The sequence below is a fragment of the Pleurodeles waltl genome, chromosome 11 (genome assembly GCF_031143425.1).
Source record: "Pleurodeles waltl isolate 20211129_DDA chromosome 11, aPleWal1.hap1.20221129, whole genome shotgun sequence".
Classification (NCBI taxonomy): Eukaryota; Metazoa; Chordata; class Amphibia; order Caudata; family Salamandridae; genus Pleurodeles; species Pleurodeles waltl.
Window position 1 is genome coordinate 53,586,903 of NC_090450.1, and position 23,181 is coordinate 53,610,083.

Below are 23,181 nucleotides of genomic sequence, written 5' to 3' on the forward strand. Positions count from 1 at the left end.
CTGCCGTCCTTGTATTTCATAATTCAAATTGCCAGCACTCGCTTCGACTGGTCCACTTTGTCTATCCTGTAGAGATTGCAATGTAAGTAGTTTTCTGTGGTCGTGTGTTTAATGCTTGCCTATTGTCTTTGTGTTTAGGTCGCTGTGAGTCTAGGCACTCCCATCATGAAAACTGATTGGATTCTGAAAGCTTGGGAGAAAAGAAATGAAGTGTACGTATCAAAACCCCATGGTAGCTTCTAGTAATCAAAAACCTACTAGATAATACTGGACTTGCTTTTTTCCTCTTCCCTTCCAGGTTGTGCACATTTTTATTTTGTTCAATGTTAAAATAGAAAAGTGATAAATTATTCAGCACATATATTTAAATGTTGTCAAATTCCATCCACGTGAATTTTCCATTCATTAGAAAACAAAACTCTGAAGGTTAATTGTATTAATACATTTACTACTTTTGTTTGTTTGTGTGGCCCATCACACCAATAGTCTTGCAAAGATTGTGGATGAACACCTGCATCCACTTTACCCACCTCTGTATTTCTAATTTTTCATTTGAGGTCCCTGACCTAATTCCATGTTTTGTTTGTTGATATGAACTGCTTTTCTAGCTGCTGTAATTTAAAATTGAAATAATTTATTTGCTTTTTAAAATCTACTTCATTTGAATACAATATTTTTTCATTTTCAGGGGATTTTCTGCAGCCAATGAGGAATTTAGGAACGAGTTCAAAGTTCCACCTTTCCAGGACTGCATTTTAAGTTTTCTTGGTTTTTCTGATGAGGAGAAGGCCAGCATGGAAGAAATGGCAGTATCACAAGGTTTGGAATACAATCTGTAACTGTTTGGAAGGTGTAGACGTGTTCTGGGGGATATTTCACCTTCAAAATAATGTATGTTAATAGTCTGTACATTTCCAGTGATTCTACTGCAGTTTTGGCCAATTGGAGACTATTCTTACTGTGGCACATTCAATAGAAATGTGAAATGAGGTTACATACCTTGTACATAAAGTACCGTGCTAATTTCCTTTTCTTATTTGCTTAAGGCTTGTTTTAGGCTTTTGTTAGAAATGGGTTTTCTAGTTGGCAGCGGTTTGCACCCTGCCCAAGCAGGGACTTTTACTCTAGTCAGGGTAAGGGAGTCACACTGCTAAGATAACCCCTTCTCAAACCCTTGGTAGCCTGGCTCAAGCAGTCTAGCTTATTTCTGAGACCATGTGTAAAGTTTTGTGTGTATGTGTGTACCCACACGTGCACAAACAATATTTATGTGAATAACACAAGACCAAAACTATGACAATCCAACATACACTAACAAATATGCACATTTTCAAAGCTTCATTATAGCACTTAGCCCCAGTTGAATCTATTGTGTTTCTATCACTACATCTTGACGGAGTCATTCCCAACATTCTGATACAGCTCGCGGGGGAGTGCGGGCTGGTCAGAGTAGCACGAACCCCAGTACAGTACCTTTGAAACAGTACGATGAAACAGACGTTGCATAGTGTCGGGGAGTTGAGGTGTCACCGGAGCCCAAGTGGCATTGGTTCTTTACTCCTTTGGGGGGGGGGGGGGGGGGGGGGGGGGGGAGAGAAGGGTGAGGCATTGGTTCCTTATGGTTGTAGGAGAGGTGATGCGGCTAGGTGGCGAGGCTCTGTTCCTTACGATCCACCGGGGTTGATGAATCCAGCAGGTGAAGACGGGTGCCATAGACATCAATGACACAACACTCTGTATTCGTGCTGTGGCGGGACTTCGGAGGCACTACAGCAGCATCTGGCCTGCAGCTTTGGTCACGGTCGTTGCACTCAGCGGGGACCATGGCTCCAGTGCCGGCAGTGGTGCAGTCAGTAGCACCAGTTCTGAAGTTATTCTGGAGTTGATGCGATTGCTTCTTCTAGGGGAACACCAGAGCTCACTTCCAAGGGCCCAGGAACTGGATTTTGCACCACTTGGTGCGTCTGAACTTTCAGCATGAGAGCCCATGTGCTGGATGATGAAGTCTCTGATGTCCCCGAGACCTCTAACAGGAGGCAAACTCAGTCCAAGCCCTTGGAGAACCTTTGGAAGTAGGATGTAAAAAGCAAAGTCCAGTCCTTTCTCTCCCAGGACAGAAGCAGCAGGCCAGCACAGCAATGCAACAGGCAGAGTGGCAGTCCCTCCTACAGTATCCAGCTTTTCTTCTTGGCTGAATGGCTTGTCAATGAGTATTCTAAAGTTGTAGTTTCATAGGTTGAATACTTATACTAATTTCTGCCTTTTTGAAGTAGGCAAACTTCAAAGGAAATACTTTGGAGTGCACAAGACCCTGCCTTTCTTGCCCTGGCCCCCATATACTCTCCAGGAGGTTGGAGACTTTGTGTGAGGACAGGCACAGCCTTATTCAGGTGCAAGTGTCTGCTCCTCCCACCACTCTAGCCCAGGAAGACCCATCAGGATATGCAGGGCACACCTCAGTTTCCTTTGTGTGACTGTTAAGAGTGAAGTCACAATCCTCCTGACCCAGACGTGTATTCCAGCAGACAAGCAGAGGCACAGCATGTTTTAAGCTAGAAAATTCCTTCTTTTTAGTGCATTTTCTTGCTCCAGCTAGGTCATTGGAAGCATTAGATATGTGGAGCACAAGTCCCCACCCACCCAAAGATGGCAAGCTTCTTCATTGGGCCATGCTCCTTGTTGGGCTGGCACTGCAATGCCCAACAGGCTCTAGGGATCTGTTTGCTGGAGACCTATTTATTCCCAATCGGGATTGCAAGCATGCTGGCAGGGATGTGGAGCCCGGGACATCTTGTTTGGGATCAAGGGCAACAAGTTTTTAGGTTTACTTTGTCCTTGGGACAAGTAGGCCCAACCCTCTGCAGCACAAACCCTTTGGCTGCTTGTTTACAGAGAGTGGAACTCTCTGCAGTTGAGGTAATGTGTTTCCAAAACATAATGCTGTTCGAACTTGTATTTATGGTTCATTATTTGAAAACCTTCATTATTAGGGTGAGTGCTGTAAATAAATGTTTTAAGGTCACACTTCACTACTGACGTTGGTTCCAGTACAAAAAGAAAAACGTGTATACACATGTTTGAAAAGTTTCGGCTATGAGGCTCCCAGAATGCTCTCTGACTAGATGCAAATGAAGTGTCATTTAGTGAAATGTTTTGATGCATGCTAGTATTTCCCAAAAATATTTCTAATGGAAAATCAGTGTAACCATTTTCAACACGATTATGGGAAGCATGAAAATAAACAAACACTGACAAAGCCAACAGATCTGACATATTAGTCTTTTAGTTTCATCAATGCGTGTCTTGTTTTGACATGGCCTTTGTAACACTTTATTGTTGTGGGAGCTACCAGGTCCTCAACATTGTAACAAACACTGGCAAAACCCCACCAAAACGTTTTTGAACTCAAAGCACACGTTGCCACCAGTGGCATAACAAAGGCCCCGCAGCCACCCTCCAGGGGGCCCCTTCAGCACAGCACCTGCCCTGAGTGAGTCTGGAGAGGGGGCTCCTCCATGTTCTTTGCAAAGGGGCACCCTCCAGTTTCGTTACGTCACTGATTGCCACTGTAGTTCCTGACACTGAACAAAACTACTTTGTGTGCCAATATGCTCCTTGTGGAAGAGAAGAATGCGATCACTCATAGTAAAGCCAGCCGAAAGAGAGAGAAATAGAAGTTTAATAAAAACAAAATGTCTTTGTTAACACCAGACCTAATTATGGACCAAGACCCACATGTAGGTAGCTTTTTGCATGTCGCAAACAGCGACTTTCGCTGTTTGCGACGTGCAAAAAGCACATTGAGATGCACAAACCCAGTTTCGCGATTCGGTAACCTGGTTACCGAATCGCAAAATGGGTTTGCGACTTGCAATTAGGAAGGGGTGTTCCCTTCCTAATTGCGACTCGCAGTGCAATGTAGGATTGTTTTGCGAATGCGGGCGCAAACCAATCGCAGTTTGCACCCATTTCAAATGGGTGCTAACACTTTCACAAAAGGGAAGGGGTCCCCCTGGGACCCCTTCCCCATTGTGAATGTCACTGTAAACATTTTTTCAGAGCAGGTAGTGGTCCTGCGGACCACTGCCTGCTCTGAAAAAATGAAACAAACGTTTCATTTTTTTCGTTTTTGTAATGCATCTCATTTTCCTTTAAGGAAAACGGGCTGCATTACAAAAAAAAAAGAAAAAAACTGCTTTATTGAAAAGCAGTGTCAGACATGGTGGTCTGCTGTCTCCAGCAGGCCACCATCCCTGTGAGGCCGCCATTCGCAAGGGGGTCGCAAATTGCGACCCACCTCATGATTATTCATGAGGTGTGCATTTGCGAAGCCCTTGCGAATCACAGATGGTGTCAGGGACACCATCCTACATTCAGATTTGCGACTCGCAAATCTGAACCTACCTACATGTGGCCCCAAATTCTTAGAGTCACAAGTGCACCCATGGTATGTCGTACCCCTATAAAATATTTGTGAACTGTATTTTAGCATGGGTAAATACGCAGGTGTAGATTTGCTCATGTGAAAATCTATTGAGCATTTGCAAGTTCATTTTCCCTCCAGCCACTTTCTTCCCAACCCTGGAAGAAGTTCTAATTCTGCCATTGTCAGGAGTAAATGTCCAACCTTTCTTATTATGGGAAAATATTAGAGAGAAGCTGGTGAAAATCTTTAAAACATGCAGGTTTGCAGACTCCAAGGCATTCCAGCCCTGGAACTATTGCTTACTGCTTCCTCCAGCCCCAGTATGCAGATTTGCAGAAAGGTGGAAAAATAAGGAAATTGCTACAGTAGGGATTGAAACTGCAAGTATTCAAGCCCTACTATGGTAGTAGCCCTGGCATAATCAGAGAGGCTATTATCAGAGCTCTTACATAATGAGATTGCTGCCATAATTTGGCGCCACACTACATGGCACCAAAGGGACAAGTAGATCTTTTTACAGGACAAGAAGATTTGAGAAGCAACCTGTCCCGTGGACAAGTAGATATTTTAATAAATTCCACACCCCTGGTCTGGTGATTATGTTTCAATAATTGGTCAACATATATCATGCATGTATGTCCCTGAGGATCTACGGTATTTCATCAGACCGTACATAAGCTACCTAATCTTTTCTGGTGCAAGTGCTCCTACACCAAATCAAGCGAGAAGTGAACCCCCACTTCTGTGCAAAAATAACAGTAATAATTGTCTCCTAATACAAAGTATACAAGTCTTGAGGATGACGACTATTACTTGGGAACTTCCTATGTTGAAGTCCAGAAGCCTTTGGTGCCTACCTGATGTGATAGCAAGCCACTACTGTTAATACTGAAAAAGGAGTACCGCAATTCCCTTTCTCAGCCGTCTTAATAGCTGAAAACCCTCAGCGTGGCAACACGAGTGCTTATTCATTAGGGTAATCTGTTCTTGCTAGTTGTACGTGCAGTTTGGCAACTAAACTCTGAGTTTGGGTTCCGGTTCTGCTGTAAATTCTCACTCTTTAGAAATTAGTTTTAACACGTAGGGAATCTTTTGCTTTCATATGTTCGTAGAGTCATGCAAATGACTGTTTCTATTATTTATGCTTCCACGCTGACAGATACGTTTTTATTTTTTCCCACTAGGTGGCCAGTGTTTGCTAGTTGGAGATGAAAGGTGCACTCATCTTGTTGTGGAAGAAAATACAGTGAAACAGCTTCCTTTTGAGCCTTCAAAAAAGCTTTATGTTGTAAAGCAAGAGGTGCTTATTAAGACTTTTTATGTCAACATATTTGTAATTTGGGTAGGGGAGGTTGGTGAAGTTACTTTGTCTATCTAATGGATTTTATTGTGTGCTTTTCTTTTTTTAGTGGTTCTGGGGAAGCATTCAGATGGATGCCAGAGCAGGAGAAACTATGTATTCGTTTGAGAAGGTTAGACTTTATGAACAAACGTTTACTTTCCTTTCGACCACCCATAACAAATACAGAAACACCTGTTTCTGTCATTGCTGCTAATACACAACATAGAGTTCAACAAAATGTTTTTCATCTCCTATTAAACGCATGCGGCTTTCACTTAAAAACCGGCTGATCTTCAAACGGTTATTGGTCCATGTGTGCATCAAATTTAACAAGTACCATAGTGAGCCCTAGAGCAATCTTAAATAAGGGAAATTGATTGTTCTGAAGGGAACGACACAAGCACACAATGTGTAATTATAAAATGTGGGGTGGCGTGTGTGGTATACAGATATTTCAGTTGATGGTTGTGTATTTGGAGGCAGTCTAAAATGAATTTTCATTTTAGTATATGCCGGGATAATTTGATTAAAAAAAAAAAAGTGATTATTTTAGAAGTTGGTGAATGCAGATTTCCACGAATTTGAGAGACTGTTTTCTTTTGTTTTGCTGAAGATGGAAAAAAAGGAAGCATGGTTTAGAATACAGAATTTTATATTTACTGTTTTATATTTGCCATGTCTCATGGTATCCTTCCAAGAGCTCAGTGAATCCACATAATTGGTGTACTAGCTCTGATACCCAAGGCAATAGAACGGTTTTAGAAAAAGCCAGAAACATTGTTGCTTCTGTCCAGGAATTCTGGGTTGTATATCCTTAATTTGTTTCTACAGTTTGTCACTTCATTTGATCCTGTTTTCATTTATTTGTCCATTTAAAATGTTTAATTTGTTTAATCTCACTGTAAGCTCCTGATATTGTTCTTAAATTATTTTTCTTTTCCCTTTGGTGTTTCTCCTGTTTATAATTGAGTCCTAAAGTCTTTAGCTTATTATTTTGTAAAACTCCGTTGGTCTGCATTCTCTAGTTTCTTTATGCTAGTTTATTTTTCCCTCCTTTGTCTTTACCTTCCTGGGATCAGCAAAGCTCGAATCCATGTACAATCCAGTTTTCTTTATAATCTGTTCTTTTGTTGCCAGCATTCCATTTGCTGGTGCATTTTCCATGTTACAAAGTCTGCGTGATGACCTTTCTTTTGAATTGTCTGTAAGGAATGTTAAAAAATGAATTAATGTATAGTGATGTTTTATCTCTGTAATCAATGTGTGATTTACTGTAGTTACCTTTTGTGGGTAGGTAAGGTGACTATGAAGATTAAAAAAAAAAAAAAAGGAAAAAATGAGTTGTCCTTTCTGTACCATGCTGTGAACAGTTGGAGCTGTATAGAGCATGTGTAAATAAAGGTGCTTATGCGAATAAAGGGATTGTGTAAATAAAGGGAATTATGTGGCTGGGAAGTTATTTTTTCATGTTTTTCTACTGTGTCCAAGTTGATTTTAGTTAGACAAGTAGAATATTTGTCACAGGAGGTGAAAGTAATTTGAAAGCCAAAGCTCTGAGCGACACTCCAACCACCACAGTTATGCCTCTGTTCTTGTGCCCTGATATGCCACTACTAGATGTAACACGAGCACCCGAAGGTTTAATCACATCATGCCTATATTAACATCCCTACTTTCACAGTATGTTAGGAAAATAATACCATTCTTTGTAATGGAATGTTGCGCACACGCAGTAGCTCAACCCCTTATTCCCGGACTCCAAAATTACAACTATATTCTTCCCAGTGCACCCTGCATTCGGCAGGTTGGCACCTGCCAAAAATCCCAAAGTAATTTGGTTACATTTTCTGTATTGCTGCCGCAGAAGACGTCCCCCAACCCCCCCTATATTTTTCTTAAATGTGCGGTCCCAGTACCCTCACTGTCTTTTGCAGGAATTTGAAATGGTTTTTAGCCAGTGCAGTTTAGGATTTTATTCTGATGTTTCCTTTTATGTTTTTACTCTTGACAACTGATTGTTGCTTTGGTGTACTTGTGCAAATATCCCTAACGTACCATAGGAACCTAGCACATTTCAAGTGTGTCACTTGTTTGCTTGGAAAGTAGGCTCCTCATTCTAGTCTGTTGTATGGTACTCAGTGAGAGATTTTAGATTTGAATTTAATCAGCAGCTGATGTCTTTGGCAATTAAGGTGTTTTTTTCATTTGTAACAATTGTTAGACTTAAAATAGATGAAAAGGTTTCTGCAGTCACAAAGCACTTCATCGATTTTATATTTGCAGTCAATATAGGACAACTGATTGATATCTCCACAAATAGTGCCAGGCCTGAACCTGTTTGTGTAGGATAACTTTTTATCTCATCTTAAACACATGCTAGTTAGCTGATCATTCCCTGATTTTTCTGTGGTTACTCTGGCCCTACTACTAACAGTATTCAACCTAAAAAGAGTTACAGGAAACTTAAGTAGGGTCATTTTTAAAATATTTTTTTCTGATTGGAAAAATACCTCCCTGCTGTTGTAAGCAAACCTTTGTATATTCACAAAAAAAATCTCTCCATGATGGCTTTATTAATGGCTGCTTCTTACTACATAGGAGGCTCCCTCCTTCTGTACAAAAGCACTAAAAATACTTATTTGGGCAGTACTCTATCAAAGACCTATAGTCCTGTCTTTAGTATCCATTATAGCGAAAGGTTATAGAAAAAACTGGAAATGTGGATTTAGCTTAATTTATCTGACTCAAGCGACATTCTGGATTAGAGCAGCTAGGGTTCCAGATCATTTCATACTACAGAGGCTGAATTGATCTAATTTAAGTAATTAATTGGTTGCAGAATGTACAGTGTGTGTGTGCTTTGGGGGGGGGGGGGAGGGCGGAGTAGAGTGGTGTTGCTACCTTCATCTTGTTAAATCTGTAGGCTGTATTTACATGAATTCTCTTAAACTGCTCATGTCCTGTATTTTAAGGCCAGGCATCAGTAGGCAGCAAAGCACTATTAACATGTCCTATGGACAGGAATGCTGTGTAGTTGTCCTAACTCCACCGTTTGTCTCTGTTTAAGGACCTGGCAAGAGTGGTTCCTCCAAACTCTACTCTGCACCCTACCTTGCTTTTGCTTATGTTGCTTTACTTCAGTTCGTAAGATATAATATGTAGGTTATTACATACGGAAATAGTGCACAAATCAATCTTCAACTGTTGAGAGCATGCGACTTGAATTAAGAATTTTTGTTTTTAATTTTTAAGCATTCATGTCCTTGGTTGCTGGCTTGGATGCAGGGCAATATTCTTCAGCTCACATAAAACGAAGGTCTTGATTGATGAAGGGTGGATGTCCCAGAAGGGAGCATTAGTGTGGCGAATAGAAGCCATCTGAGCTAGGTGGAGAGTATGTGTAACCTAGGTTTATGTCCTCCAGTTGTTAAATTGAGATGTGGTGGTCTTGTTTTTTCTTGTGCAGCTAGTCTCTGGCATGTGCTTCTCATTCGCTGCTCTTTCCTGAAGGTTATGAAAGCTTTAAAGACATGGGTGGGTGTGTGTGTGTGTGTGTGTGTGTGTGTGTCTGTGTGTGTTTTTTTTTTTTTTTTTTTTTTTTTTTACTAACATGAATTTGACAATTTGACTCCTGAGTTTGTCTAGCCCCTTCTGCCCAAGAGTGTAATGGTGCACTCTCTGTAAGGTTACAAATATAGAACTACATTACTAGTGTCAGCTTTTTTCCTTCTATCTCTAACACTGCTACATTTAGTTTGAAGATATATATATTTTGTAGGTGATTTATTCATAGTTGCCATTGTGGCTAAATATCCGGGTTTGCCCCAAGAGACCGACTTGGCATAAAACTAAACCTAAATCTGAGATACTTGGGAATCTTACAGGTGATGCCTGGGGCTGCTGAAAAGCCACCAACACTCTTAGCCACATGCCTCATGATCTTCAGTTCCTGTACTAATTATTCTGCATTTGGTTTTAATTCTAGCTATCCGGTTTCAAGGTCGTACTGTCTGATTTCCAGTACATTTTTGGATGCCATGCTGTAGTCAGCCCTCTGACTGGCTGACATTATATAACTGCTTAGAAAGCAAAGGACCTTTGTTAGGATTGTTTCTAAAAAGTATCTAATACATGTGTAACCCAAAGTCAAGAGGCTGAATAATGTATTTGATATATACTTGCAAGTTTGGGTGCTCCTTTAATGCTCGATTTGAATCTAGGGATATTAGAAAATAGATTGTTACTTTTCCGTTTAAGTCTCTTTAGATAGCAGTAAAGGGGTTTAGCCTTTAATTGAGGTCTTGATGAACCACAGTGCTTGAAGGCAGCATAAGTCTGGAATGTTTGATCTGGAAATATAGGTTTCACACCATACAAGTTTGGTGTTCAGTCTGCTTCTCTGAAGACTGTAGCAAGGTGTTAGTATTATGTGATATGACTGGTGGGTCTTACAATGTAATACTAACATGATACTCAAAAGTGACCTGTGATTCACACCAGGAAACCTTAGCTGAGTCCTGGTAGAGCGGTAAAAAGCAGCCAGGTTACCTTGAACATGTGTTAAGCATTTCACAACGTCAACATCCACATGGATGAATACAATTGACATGACTCAAAAGAAATTGCGATCACCCTAATAAAGGCTTTGCATTAATGAACCATAAATACAAGTTCGAACAACATTAACATATGGACCCAAATGTTACCTTTACTGTAGACAATGCCCTTCCCTGAGCCATATTGTGGTACGGTTAAATGGCAGCCAAAGGGGTTGTGCTGCAGGGTGTTGGGCCTACTTGTCCCAAGGACAAAATAAATATGGAAACTTGTTGCTCTTGACCCCAAACAATGTCCTGGGTGTCTGGCTATGGAAATTCTACGCCCCCGCTGTGCCAGGGTTCTTCGTTGTCATTGCGGTAAAATAGGGGTGGGCGGTGAGCTCCCCTCTGCTGGCGGAGTTAACAGTTCCACTTGGAACACGGAGTTCGGCCAAAAACTCTGCTAGCCCGCAGTCTGCTCTTGTGCTTTGTGGCCCATAGCTCTGCTTCACTTTATACTGTGTCCAAATTTTAAGACAACATTCGCCCTACGACAGGCATGAGACCCATAGCTTTCTGCCGGTTGGTGGCATCGAGCTGCTGCTGAGCTGAGGGGCTACACCTGCTCCTGATCCAGGCCTCACTCCTTAACTGTCCTCGGCAATCTGGGATCAGGGCAGGAGGAAGGCAGAGCGAGCCAGGCTGCTGGCAACGGACACCTTGGACCCAGACAGCATTCACGTCAGTCTGACCCTAATTTTGCTTTCTCTTCTATGTGCACATGAGCTTGAACATTATTTGCATATCGGGGGTGTAAGGAAATGCCTCCTTGGCATGGTTACCCCCTGACTTTTTGCCTTTGCTGATGCTATGTTTTGAATTGAAAGTGTGCTGAGGCCTGCTAACCAGGCCCCGGCACCAGTGTTCTTTCCCTAACCTGTACTTTTGTATCCACAATTGGCACACCCTGGCATCCAGATAAGTCCCTTGTAACTGGTACCCCTGGTACCAAGGGCTCTGATGCCAGGGAAGGTCTCTAAGGGCTGCAGCATGTTTTATGCCACCCTGGAGACCCCTCACTCAGCACAGACACACTGCTTACCAGCTTGTGTGTGCTAGTGAGAACAAAATGAGTAAGTCGACATGGCACTCCCCTCAGGGTGCCATGCCAGCCTCTCACTGCTTATGCAGTATAGGTAAGACACCCCTCTAGCAGGCCTTACAGCCCTAAGGCAGGGTGCACTATACCATAGGTGAGGGCACCAGTGCATGAGCACTGTGCCCCTACAGTGTCTAAGCCAAACCTTAGACATTGTAAGTGCAGGGTAGCCATAAGAGTATATGGTCTGTGAGTCTGTCAAACACGAACTCCACAGCACCATAATTGCTACACTGAAAACTGGGAAGTTTGGTATCAAACTTCTCAGCACAATAAATGCACACTGATGCCAGTGTACATTTTATTGTAAAACACACCCCAGAGGGCACCTTAGAGGTGCTCCCTGAAATTGTATCCAACTATCTGTGTAGGCTGACTGGTTCCAGCAGCCTGCCACACTAGAGACATGTTGCTGGCCCCATGGGGAGAGTGCCTTTGTCACTCTGAGGCCAGTAACAAAGCCTGCACTGGGTGGAGATGCTAACACCTACCCCAGGCAGGAGCTGTAACACCTGGCGGTGAGCTTCAAAGGCTCACCCCTTTGTTCCAGCACCGCAGGACACACCAGCTAGTGGAGTTACCCGCCCCCTCCGGCCACGGCCCCCACTTTTGGCGGCAAGGCCGGAGGAAATAACTAAAACAACAAGGAGGAGTCACTGGCCAGTCAGGACAGCCCCTAAGGTGTCCTGAGCTGAAGTGACTCTAACTTTTAGAAATCCTCCATCTTGCAGATGGAGGATTCCCCCAATAGGATTAGGGATGTGACCCCCTCCCCTTGGGAGGAGGCCCAAAGAGGGTGTACTCACCCTCCGGGCTAGTAGCCATTGGCTACTAACCCCCCAGACCTAAACACGCCCTTAAATTTTGTATTTAAGGGCTCCCCTGAACCTAAGAATTTAGATTCCTGCAACTTTCCTGAAGAAGAGGACTGCTGAGCTGAAAACCCCTGCAGAGGAAGAAAGAAGACACCAACTGCTTTGGCCCCAGTCCTACCGGCCTGTCTCCTGCCTTCCAAAGAAACCTGCTCCAGCGATGCTTTCCCAAGGACCAGCGACCCCTGAATCCTCAGAGGACTGCCCTGCTTCAAGAAAAACAAACTCCCGAGGACAGCGGCACTGCTCCAAAAGAACTGCAACTTTGTTACAGAGGAGCAGATTTAAAGACCCCTGCAACTCCCCGCAAGAAGCGTGAAACTTGCAACACTGCACCCGGCGACCCCCGACTCGACTGGTGGAGAAACAACAACTCCGGGAGGACCCTCCGGCGACTCCGAGACCGTGAGTAACCAAAGTTGTCCCCCCTGAGCCCCCACAGTGACGCCTGCAGAGGGAATCCCGAGGCTCCCCCTGACCGCGACTGCCTGATCCTAAAGTCCCGACGGCTGGAAAAGACCCTGCACCCGCAGCCCCCAGCACCTGAAGGAACGGAACTTCTGTGCAGGAGTGACCCCCAGGAGGCCCTCTCCCTTGCCCTGGTGGTGGCTACCCCGAGGAGCCCCCCCCCTTGCCTGCCTGCACTGCTGAAGAGACCCCTTGGTCTCCCATTGAAATCTACAGAGAACCCGACCCTTGTTTACACACTGCACCCGGGCGCCCCCGCGCTACTGAGGGTGTACTTTTTGTGTGGACTTGTGTCCCCCACGGTGCCCTACAAAACCCCCCTGGTCTGCCCTCCGAAGACGCAGGTACTTACCTGCTGGTAGACTGGAACCGGGGCACCCCCTTCTCTCCATTGAAGCCTATGCGTTTTGGGCACCTCTTTAACCTTTGCACCTGACCGGCCCTGAGCTGCTGGTGTGATAACTTTGGGGTTGCTCTGAACCCCCAACGGTGGGCTACCTTGGACCCAAAACTGAGACCTGTAAGTGATTTACTTACCTGTTAAAACTAACATTACTTTACCTCCCCCAGGAACTGTGATAATTGCACTGTGTCCACTTTTAAAACAGCTATTTGTGTTTTATGTAAAAAGTATAAGTGCTACTGTAATTATTCAAAGTTCCTAAAGTACTTACCTGCAATACCTTTCAAATGAGATATTACATGTGAATTTGAACCTGTGGTTCTTAAAATAAACTAAGAAAAGAGATTTTTCTATAACAAAACCTATTGGCTGGATTTGTCTCTGAGTGTGTGTTCCTCATTTATTGCCTGTGTGTATGTACAACAAATGCTTAACACTACTCCTTTGATAAGCCTACTGCTCGACCACACTACCACAAAATAGAGCATTGGTATTATCTCTTTTTGCCACTATCTTACCTCTAAGGGGAACCCTTGGACTCTGTGCATACTATTCCTTACTTTGAAATAGTGCATACAGAGCCAACTTCCTACAGGGGGTGGGGGGGGGGGTCTGTGCTTGAGGAAAGAAGGTAACTTGCAGTCAGGTTCTTTTCAAGTGGAGCTCTGTCTCCTCAGTCCCTGGGAAAGGAACTGGTGTTGTAAGAAACTGATGAGGCCAACAGGGAGAGCGGGGGAGCATCAGCTGCTGAGTGGTTGTCCAGTAGCCCCTGCACAAGATAGAGATGTGTGTAGCCTGAGAGAGAGTGCCTTAGAGCCCAGTGGCAAGAAGGCTAGGCACTTTGTGAAAATACCAGGCTGGTGGCGGTGGTGAGCTGGTTTACTGCTGCTAGTGCTGGGCCCTAAAGAAAGGGTGGTCTGAGGCTGTGTGTAAATGCAGAGGAAGCGATTGCAAAACTGAGTGTGCTTGACCCTTTGTAGCAAGTTTGTGAAGGAGGGCAGTTGGTAAAGGGAAGTGTGCAACTGTTGAAAGCAGCAGGCTCCAGGCCAGTGGACTGTCAACACAAGAAGCCTGAGATGGCAGCTTTTGCTGCCTACAGCAGGGATTCCCAACCTTTTGACTTCTGTGGACCCCACTTTATCATTACTGGACCCCCACTGAATCAATATTGGAATCCTCCCCCACCACACACACTCACTACTAAAGCTTGTGGACCTAATCTGTTAATATTTGCTTTTCTGAGCAGTCGCGGACCCCCTGAGGAGGGTTCGTGGACACCCAGGGCTCCACAGGTTGGAAACCACTGGCCTACGGCATACCACCCTGGATGAATGTTCCCAATCTTGGAAGTGCTAAGCAGCGTTGGGCGTCCAGCATCAGGGTGAAGAGGGACTCCAACCCCCATCTGCACCTGTGGCTCAGACCCTGATGGTCGTGCGCCCGGAGGCACTATAATTTGGACGTGCCAAACCCGTGGCACCAGACACCCCTGGCCAAGAGTGGACCCCTGTGTCACCTGTTCGCACCTGAACGAGGCTAGGCAGAATGGTGCCTCCACTCAGCATGTAGATTCCAAGGGCTAGTTGTTGCTTCGCCTTTTCCAGAGGGGCTGCGCAGGGGAGGGGGAGGCGGGAGGCTTCCTATGATGCAGCTGTAATGGCAGGCGCTAACCAGTACCAGAGTTCTGGATTCTCACAGGGATGCGGCCTCTGCAGAGGTGCAGGAAGAGTTGCAAGTCTTGGCTAAATCAAACAAAGCCCACCAAGCTGGTTGACGTGCTCGGCTTTCAATATCACCCGCTAGGGGTCAGTCATTCTTTCAAAAAGCGGTGCTTGTTTTTTAAGAACGGCCTCTGCATTAGTGATATAGCCAATAAGCAGATTATGTGGTCTTGGATGTCCCTGAGACCTACGGGAGAATTGGGGACAAGCCAGCAATCCCTTAGTCACTTTGTTTAGTCGTATTTCTTTGGCAGGGCAGAGTTCAACAGGCAGCAGGGCAACTCAGTGAAGCAGTTCCTCAGAACAGTCAGTCACAGCAGAGTGCTCCATTAATGTACTGGTTTGCTATGGTCAGAGCTGAAGTACATATACCCAAAATTGCCTTTGAAATGGGGAGGTGACTTCAAAGCAGCTCCTTGAAGTGCACTGCTCCCCCTTTCATCCCAGCTCTGTCTCCAAACTATCAGTTTGGGCTAATCAGCCATTTGTGTGGGACTCCGACCACTACCCTTTGAAGTGTAAGTGTGAGCCCTTCCCATTCTCAAGAGCCATCAGTATGCCGATGAATTCCGATGCAGTAGAGTGTCATGTGTTGGGGCCGTCTGGAAGGGATGCACAAATATAGCTGTTGCCTAGCCCGCACATATATTAGAGGCAGGCTGTCCGGCACTCAGATCAGTGAGTGTGAAGATATGCCCTCTTTCTAATAGTGGCATTTTAAAAATGGCAACAATCCGAACGACTTCACCAGTAAAGAGGATTTATCATTACCCTTCCAATAATATGAAACATGAAGTGGCTACCCCTTTCTGATCTTGAATTACAACTTAAAAGTATATAAAGGAATTCCCAAAGCTGCCCTATGAGAGGCGTAGGCCTCACAGTAATGAAAAATGACTTTGGGACTTTTTCATTACAAGGACATGTAAAACGTATGTACCGCCCTGTCCTGTGGGTTACCTAGGGCCTACCTTAGGAATGACTTGTTTACAGGGCTTCTTGAGTGGGTGGCATCATCCATGTGCAGGCCCATTCTAATTCACAGGCACTGGTTACATGGTATATCACTTTACAAGGGACTTACAAGTACATTAAATATGCCATTTGTGGATACACCAATGTTACCATGTTTAAGGGAGAAGCACGTGCACTTTAGCACTGGTTATAAGTGATAAAATGCTCAGTCGTAGGGCCAACAAAAAGATATTGCAAAAACAGGAGGTGAAAGGCAAAGTGTCTGGGGTAAGACCACCCTAAGGATGCCAGTTCTAACAGCCGGTCCCTACGAGCAAACGCCCTGCTGCTCGCATCTCCAGAGGCTCCTCTTCGTTACAACTAAGAAGTGACAATTCAGCATTTTGATGCCAATTTTCTCTGTGCCTGTAGAGTACATGATGGAGCCTTGGTGGATCACATCCACACGGCTATGACAGCCTGCAAAGACTATTTAATGGTGTAACGGCCTGTCTTCTCTCATGGAGAATGGTTAGATAAAGGCAATCTGCTTGATGTGTGTATATATACATGGATCTGAGGCACTCATAGACTGACTTCTTCCATATGGTTCCTCCTGCGTGTTTAAAATATTTTTTTTTTTTAAAAAGAGAATTTTCACTATGCATCTGACCTCTCTTTCTGAGGTTCAGTCACATCTGCAGTTAAAACAATCCAAGCAAAGTTGTGTTGAAGCCCCGTGACTTATCTAGAGTGAATAACTGCTAGTTGCTTAAGTGATAAGTCTTGTGTTACGGTTGGCGGGATCATGTCCAGGACCATATCTAACAAATAAACACACCCCTCTGTTGACTGAGAACCCAGAAACAGCAGTCATGCCAACTTGGGTGTCCTCAGACAAACATGTTTGGGGGGTGGGGAGAGAATGACTGTTACCTGTGCCCTGTCTGCATTTTCCTTTAATCCTGTTTGGACAAATCTTCTTTTTTTTTTTTTTTTTTCCTTTAGGTCCCCTGATTAACAATGTAGACCAGAAAGCAAGTTACCATATTTTTGTAATCTTCTGGCACATTTTCTGGCTATAGCAGAATTCGTTTTTAAACCACTCTGGGTTACCAGAGCAAATTTATGAAGCTTCCTCAAGTCTTGCATCTTTTCATGAAGCAGCGTTTTTAATTGATTACCTTCTTGTTACTGTTGAATTTCAAAACCTGGTTCTGCAAATTCAGGCACTCAGACACTTAGGCTTGTCAAACACTGTCATAATATTGCCTGAAAAGGCACACTCAGCTGTCACGTGAGAAAATGGTTTGGTTTTGGCCTATGAGTCATTGATAATTGCCTGATCCCTTTGCAAGCCACTTCCATTGCTTATTTAATTTTCATGAAACTGCAATGTGATGGAAGAATCCAGTTTGATTCCTGTAAACATTTTTCCTTTTTGATGGCTACCTATGTGAAGGCGCATGTACCCTTTAAAAAAAAAAAAGTTTTGAGGTGGGTTGATGGTCTGGTGCATCTTTGATTGTTATTTAATAGTATAGCACAGTCTACCATTAACACATGCCCCACTGGGATTGCAATTGGATCCTCACCTTTATTTCATTAACTATTCAAGCCTGTAGTACATTGGGACACTGCCCATTTAACATGAAGATATTTGATGCAAGTCATTAAAACATCTAGCTGGGTACAATCCCAGGGAGTGCTGGTTCCTTGCATGTGCCCTCTTATTCCTGGTGCTCAGACAATGTCACAAGAAGCTCGCATCTGCAGGCTATTCACCGGGGCTGCCTTAGATTGTGATCATTGGTTCCTGGCTGCTGCTCCTTAAGCTCTAAAATTGCACTAACTGTTTGTGGGGTTGGAGCTGCCTTTTAAATCAACTCTGCACCAGTACAGGTTTTCATTCTCTCTTCCTTTTTCATCATAGCTATTTTTCTTTATTACTTTCTGATTTTTCTCAATCGTTTTTCATCTGTGGTTTGTCAATTCCTCATAGTTTTCTTTTGCTATATAAGGCTTCATTCTAGTCGGAAGTTGAGTTGCAACAAAGCAGTATTCCTTCACTTACTACCTCGACTTGCTGATCCCAACTCTTAGTGCCAGGAGAGTGCCACCGTTGGATTCTTGATTTAGTTTTCCATTGCCTTCATACAGCAAGGTTTTTTTTATGCCTTTGGGTTTTTCCTCCTAGCATAGTGGCTGCTTTTTGAGGGTCCCTGCCTACTTGCATATTCCTGTGTGGTGATGTTGTGGATTCACAGAACAATTGCATTTCTTTGGGCAGTGGAAGACCAAGATTGCTGATAATTATTCTGCCAGAACATAACATTCTGTGGAGGCCAGAAGAATGTATGGGGTAGTTAAGCACAACTGATTCTGATCCCCAAGATGGAGCGAAGAATGTCAGGTATGACGTTCTGTTGGAAACCGCACCCATCTAACATTCTGTTCAACCCCCTCGCCCAATTTCCTCCAAAATGGCACCAATGATTCACAAGACAATAAATGCAATGGCCTAATTCCAGTCCATCACAATGTCCTACAGGAGTATTTTTTAGATATTAGAAGAGACATTTCGGCCATTAAATGATGGCATGCTTCATCGTAGGTGCCTATGATGAAGGTAGGATAGGTATATACCACCCCAATGGGATCAACCAAAGACAAGACATTCTTCTGGATTTGCGCAGACTTCCAGTTACATATATATATATATATATATAACTACAGGTAAACCCAGATCTCTCTTTATTCAAAGGGTACCTATGTCACTGTTAAAGTCTGCATGTGTAGTGAAAATTCATACAACAAAAAAATACATTGCCTACATGTTCCAGCCAAAGAAACTGCCCATATGGTCACTCCATTTTCATCAGGGCTTAGAACCTCCCTGTCTGTTCACGCCCCATTTTATGGGTATGTCTACAAAGGAAGCATAAGGTGCTCCTACCTGTCAGAGCTTTTCTACAGAACACTATTTGGCTTCTGATCCAACCTCACCAGTAAATATGTAGTGGGCACTTCCCTGTGGTCATACTTTTGTCAGGGGTGCAATGCCTTTCGACACACATGTAGTTACTCTTCTCTGTTGGGCTGGATCCGAATCACTCGGAACAAAGTTTTACTAAAGCAGACCAGGTTGTAGATCATTGGCAAGTCAGCCTTCAAAATGCATTCCCATTCTACGTTTTGGAAAGAAATTGGACACTGGTGGAGACAGGCGATGAAGTATTATAAGAAACACCTACTTACATTCACTATTCTCGGTGGGCAATATCTTCCTGTAGATTCGTCATTTGCAGTAAATCCTCCTGGCACCAGACTACAGGGAGTGCAGAATTATTAGGCAAATGAGTATTTTGACCACATCATCCTCTTTATGCATGTTGTCTTACTCCAAGCTGTATAGGCTCGAAAGCCTACTACCAATTAAGCATATTAGGTGATGTGCATCTCTGTAATGAGAAGGGGTGTGGTCTAATGACATCAACACCCTATATCAGGTGTGCATAATTATTAGGCAACTTCCTTTCCTTTGGCAAAATGGGTCAAAAGAAGGACTTGACAGGCTCAGAAAAGTCAAAAATAGTGAGATATCTTGCAGAGGGATGCAGCACTCTTAAAATTGCAAAGCTTCTGAAGCGTGATCATCGAACAATCAAGCGTTTCATTCAAAATAGTCAACAGGGTCGCAAGAAGCGTGTGGAAAAACCAAGGCGCAAAATAACTGCCCATGAACTGAGAAAAGTCAAGCGTGCAGCTGCCACGATGCCACTTGCCACCAGTTTGGCCATATTTCAGAGCTGCAACATCACTGGAGTGCCCAAAAGCACAAGGTGTGCAATACTCAGAGACATGGCCAAGGTAAGAAAGGCTGAAAGACGACCACCACTGAACAAGACACACAAGCTGAAACGTCAAGACTGGGTCAAGAAATATTTCATGACTGATTTTTCTAAGGTTTTATGGACTGATGAAATGAGAGTGAGTCTTGATGGGCAAGATGGATGGGCCCGTGGCTGGATTGGTAAAGGGCAGAGAGCTCCAGTCCGACTCAGACGCCAGCAAGGTGGAGGTGGAGTACTGGTTTGGGCTGGTATCATCAAAGATGAGCTTGTGGGGCCTTTTCGGGTTGAGGATGGAGTCAAGCTCAACTCCCAGTCCTACTGCCAGTTCCTGGAAGACGCCTTCTTCAAGCAGTGGTACAGGAAGAAGTCTGCATCCTTCAAGAAAAACATGATTTTCATGCAGGGCAATGCTCCATCACACGCGTCCAAGTACTCCACAGCGTGGCTGGCAAGAAAGGGTATAAAAGAAGGAAATCTAATGACATGGCCTCCTTGTTCACCTGATCTGAACCCCATTGAGAACCTGTGGTCCATCATCAAATGTGAGATTTACAAGGAGGGAAAACAGTACACCTCTCTGAACAGTGTCTGGGAGGCTGTGGTTGCTGCTGAACGCAATGTTGATGGTGAACAGATCAAAACACTGACAGAATCCATGGATGGCAGGCTTTTGAGTGTCCTTGCAAAGAAAGGTGGCTATATTGGTCACTGATTTGTTTTTGTTTTGTTTTGTTTTTGAATGTCAGAAATGTATATTTGTGAATGTTGAGATGTTATATTGGTTTCACTGGTAATAATAAATAATTGAAATGGGTATATATTTGTTTTTTGTTAAGTTGCCTAATAATTATGCACAGTAATAGTCACCTGCACACACAGATATCCCCCTAACATAGCTAAAACTAAAAACAAACTAAAAACTACTTCCAAAAATATTCAGCTTTGATATTAATGAGTTTTTTGGGTTCATTGAGAACATGGTTGTTGTTCAATAATAAAAATAATCCTCAAAAATACAACTTGCCTAATAATTCTGCACTCCCTGTATATATTCAGAAACTTTCCACAGCAACAGCCGTAGCATTTCCAGTCCAACATGTAATAATGGAACAATTAAAGTACTGGACTAGTGCACTGCCAATTGTGCCGGATACTTTTAACTGTGCCCCATCGAGGTGTGCTCAGAGCATCCAAGAGAACATAATAGGAGCACAACAATAAGGCAACACTGCAAATCTAGAAATCCTATTGAAAGCTTTTTGATCCACAGGGGAGAGGAGCGAGAAGACACTGGGTAAGGCAAAGGAGAATCAACTATCCACCAGAAATATTGTCACTAAAGGTGCAGCTATTTCTTCTGATGGACACTTCTTCCTGTAAAATTCTCAACTTATGAAGAAGTCCTAAAGCAACACCCAACTACAGATGGGCATGACGAAAGCCAATTAACCAGGATTTAGACAATGGCCCCTGAAAAAAGCATCAGTCGCTGCGCGCCTGAGATATTAGAATGTCACATAAAAGCTTGCTAAGAAAACAAAGTGAACACTGCAAATATCGGCCATACGTTGCCCCAGGTAAGACCAATTGAAGCTGCCATGTCCATTGTGGAGTATGCCCAAATGCCAGCTGCTATGTCTTTCTTAGACCAAGCATGTCAATGTTTTAAGCAAAGGGCAAACAAATACGAGATTGTGCACTTGGTTAATGGTTAGTTTATTTTTTGTCTCCAGCAAATCCCAAAAAGCTGATCATTTACTTTCTTGAAAGGTGCAGTCGAAATAGTAAGCATAACTTGTCTCTAACTGCTCAACCACCATATGTTCCAGCATTAGAGATCAGGGGTGATATATTTAACCACTCTACTACAAAAGCTGGAGCACCTTGACCTAAAAATACTCCTGTAGGACATTGTGATGGACTGGAATTAGGCCATTGCATTTATTGTCTTGTGAATCATTCTGAATATAGCCCAACACATCTGCATCTTTTTAAAAATAATTTTATTTAGTTCCCATATTCTGAAAGATAGCACCTTGTTGCATATTCAGATCTTTTTTGTTTCGCTGCCTTCTGTGCACAAAGTAATCCTTTTTGTTACTTTTTTCAATGTAACATTGACAAAGTAGTTATTAACTGTATTTGTTCATGCAGCACATGTAACCAGGAGTGATGCACTAAAAGACAGACCTATTGACTTTCACAATTCTTGTTTTTTGAAGAGCGTTTTTACTAGATCTTGAGCTGGTAATCCCTTCTCACTGAGCACCTGACACTGAAGCCCTGTACCACCACATAATAATGCCACGATTGTGCTTCCTTGCTGTTTATGGAGATGAGTGTACAATAGGACAAACATCTCATTTGAACACTGGTTGTACAAAGCCCTCCAGTGTTAATGATTGATGGCAGTACCCACCATAGATACGGTCAAGGACTTGTAGTTGTTTCTGACGAGGACTCTGAGAAAATAACTTTCCCCAGTCTCATGGTGAACAGACTTTCCAAATGAAGAAGGACCACAGCTAAGTCTCATTATTCTGAATACAGCCTGCTACTTCCGAGGTACTCTTTCAGTGGCCCAACACTAGCAATTTGCAGTTAGAAGCAATGCCAAATGTACATTAATTCAAACTCTGCAACTTTAAAAACATTTGGAAGTTCCCTTTTCCTTTGTCAAAGTACAGCTCAACTGACAATTGGGCATGGCCTAGCCTGTCCACACATAGGCAGGCAGGGGCTCCAGCAACCAAGAGACCTAGCATCTGAACTAGTTACATGACAGACCAGTTCAATATTTAGGCATCTCAAAACACTTAAACCCCACACCAGTTTTTCCATAAACTATGCGCTAAACAATTGCTGATTATGGAGGGTGGGTTTGTCAAGCCCAAGATTCATTCAGAAACATTTTCTGGTTTAAGTCTTTTTAAAGTCCAGTATGAAAATAGATATTCTCAAAGCTGTTTGGGGCAAATCAACAAATGTTGGTTCACTGGCATTATTGAGCAATACCTTGAGACTTCAGATGTTTGTTTGCAACTGTATAAGTGACGTTACAATATTTTTTGGTTCTCTTGCTGCACTTTGCCCCCCCCCCCCTCCATCTCACAGGATAACTAATTAAATCCCCAAATGGCTTTTGTGTTTTATGGATCATTTTATATTTAAATGCAATTAGCCGCTTCCTATTTCTCACCCACACCTCCTTATACTATTTTGCTGCTCCTGGACTGTAGAGTTTGATCTGATCCATTTCACTGCTTGAAGGTATGTGATTCTTAAACAATCTCCTGAACTCTTTGCCGGACTCTCAAACCTAAGAGACCCCATTTTGGTTGGCATCAACTGCCTCACTCTGTCATACCCCTACTCTAAGTCATACCCCTAATTGAAGCCTGGCAGAGGTGCACCAGCCCAGGAACAAACAGGAGAGGTAATCGA

At 43.4% G+C, this 23,181-nt stretch overlaps 1 protein-coding gene across 4 annotated transcripts in view; it reads left to right on the forward strand.

Annotated features, from left to right (window-relative positions):
- The window catches only part of ECT2 (epithelial cell transforming 2), a 201,735-nt gene that overhangs the window by 65,152 nt on the left and 113,402 nt on the right, over positions 1-23,181 (forward strand). For all 4 annotated transcript variants that reach the window (XM_069213046.1, XM_069213048.1, XM_069213047.1 and 1 more), the window contains 4 exons: positions 139-212; positions 689-819; positions 5,611-5,726; positions 5,836-5,898. In XM_069213046.1, coding sequence (XP_069069147.1) covers positions 139-212; positions 689-819; positions 5,611-5,726; positions 5,836-5,898 — 384 coding nt within the window. The remainder of the gene's footprint in view (positions 1-138; positions 213-688; positions 820-5,610; positions 5,727-5,835; positions 5,899-23,181) is intronic.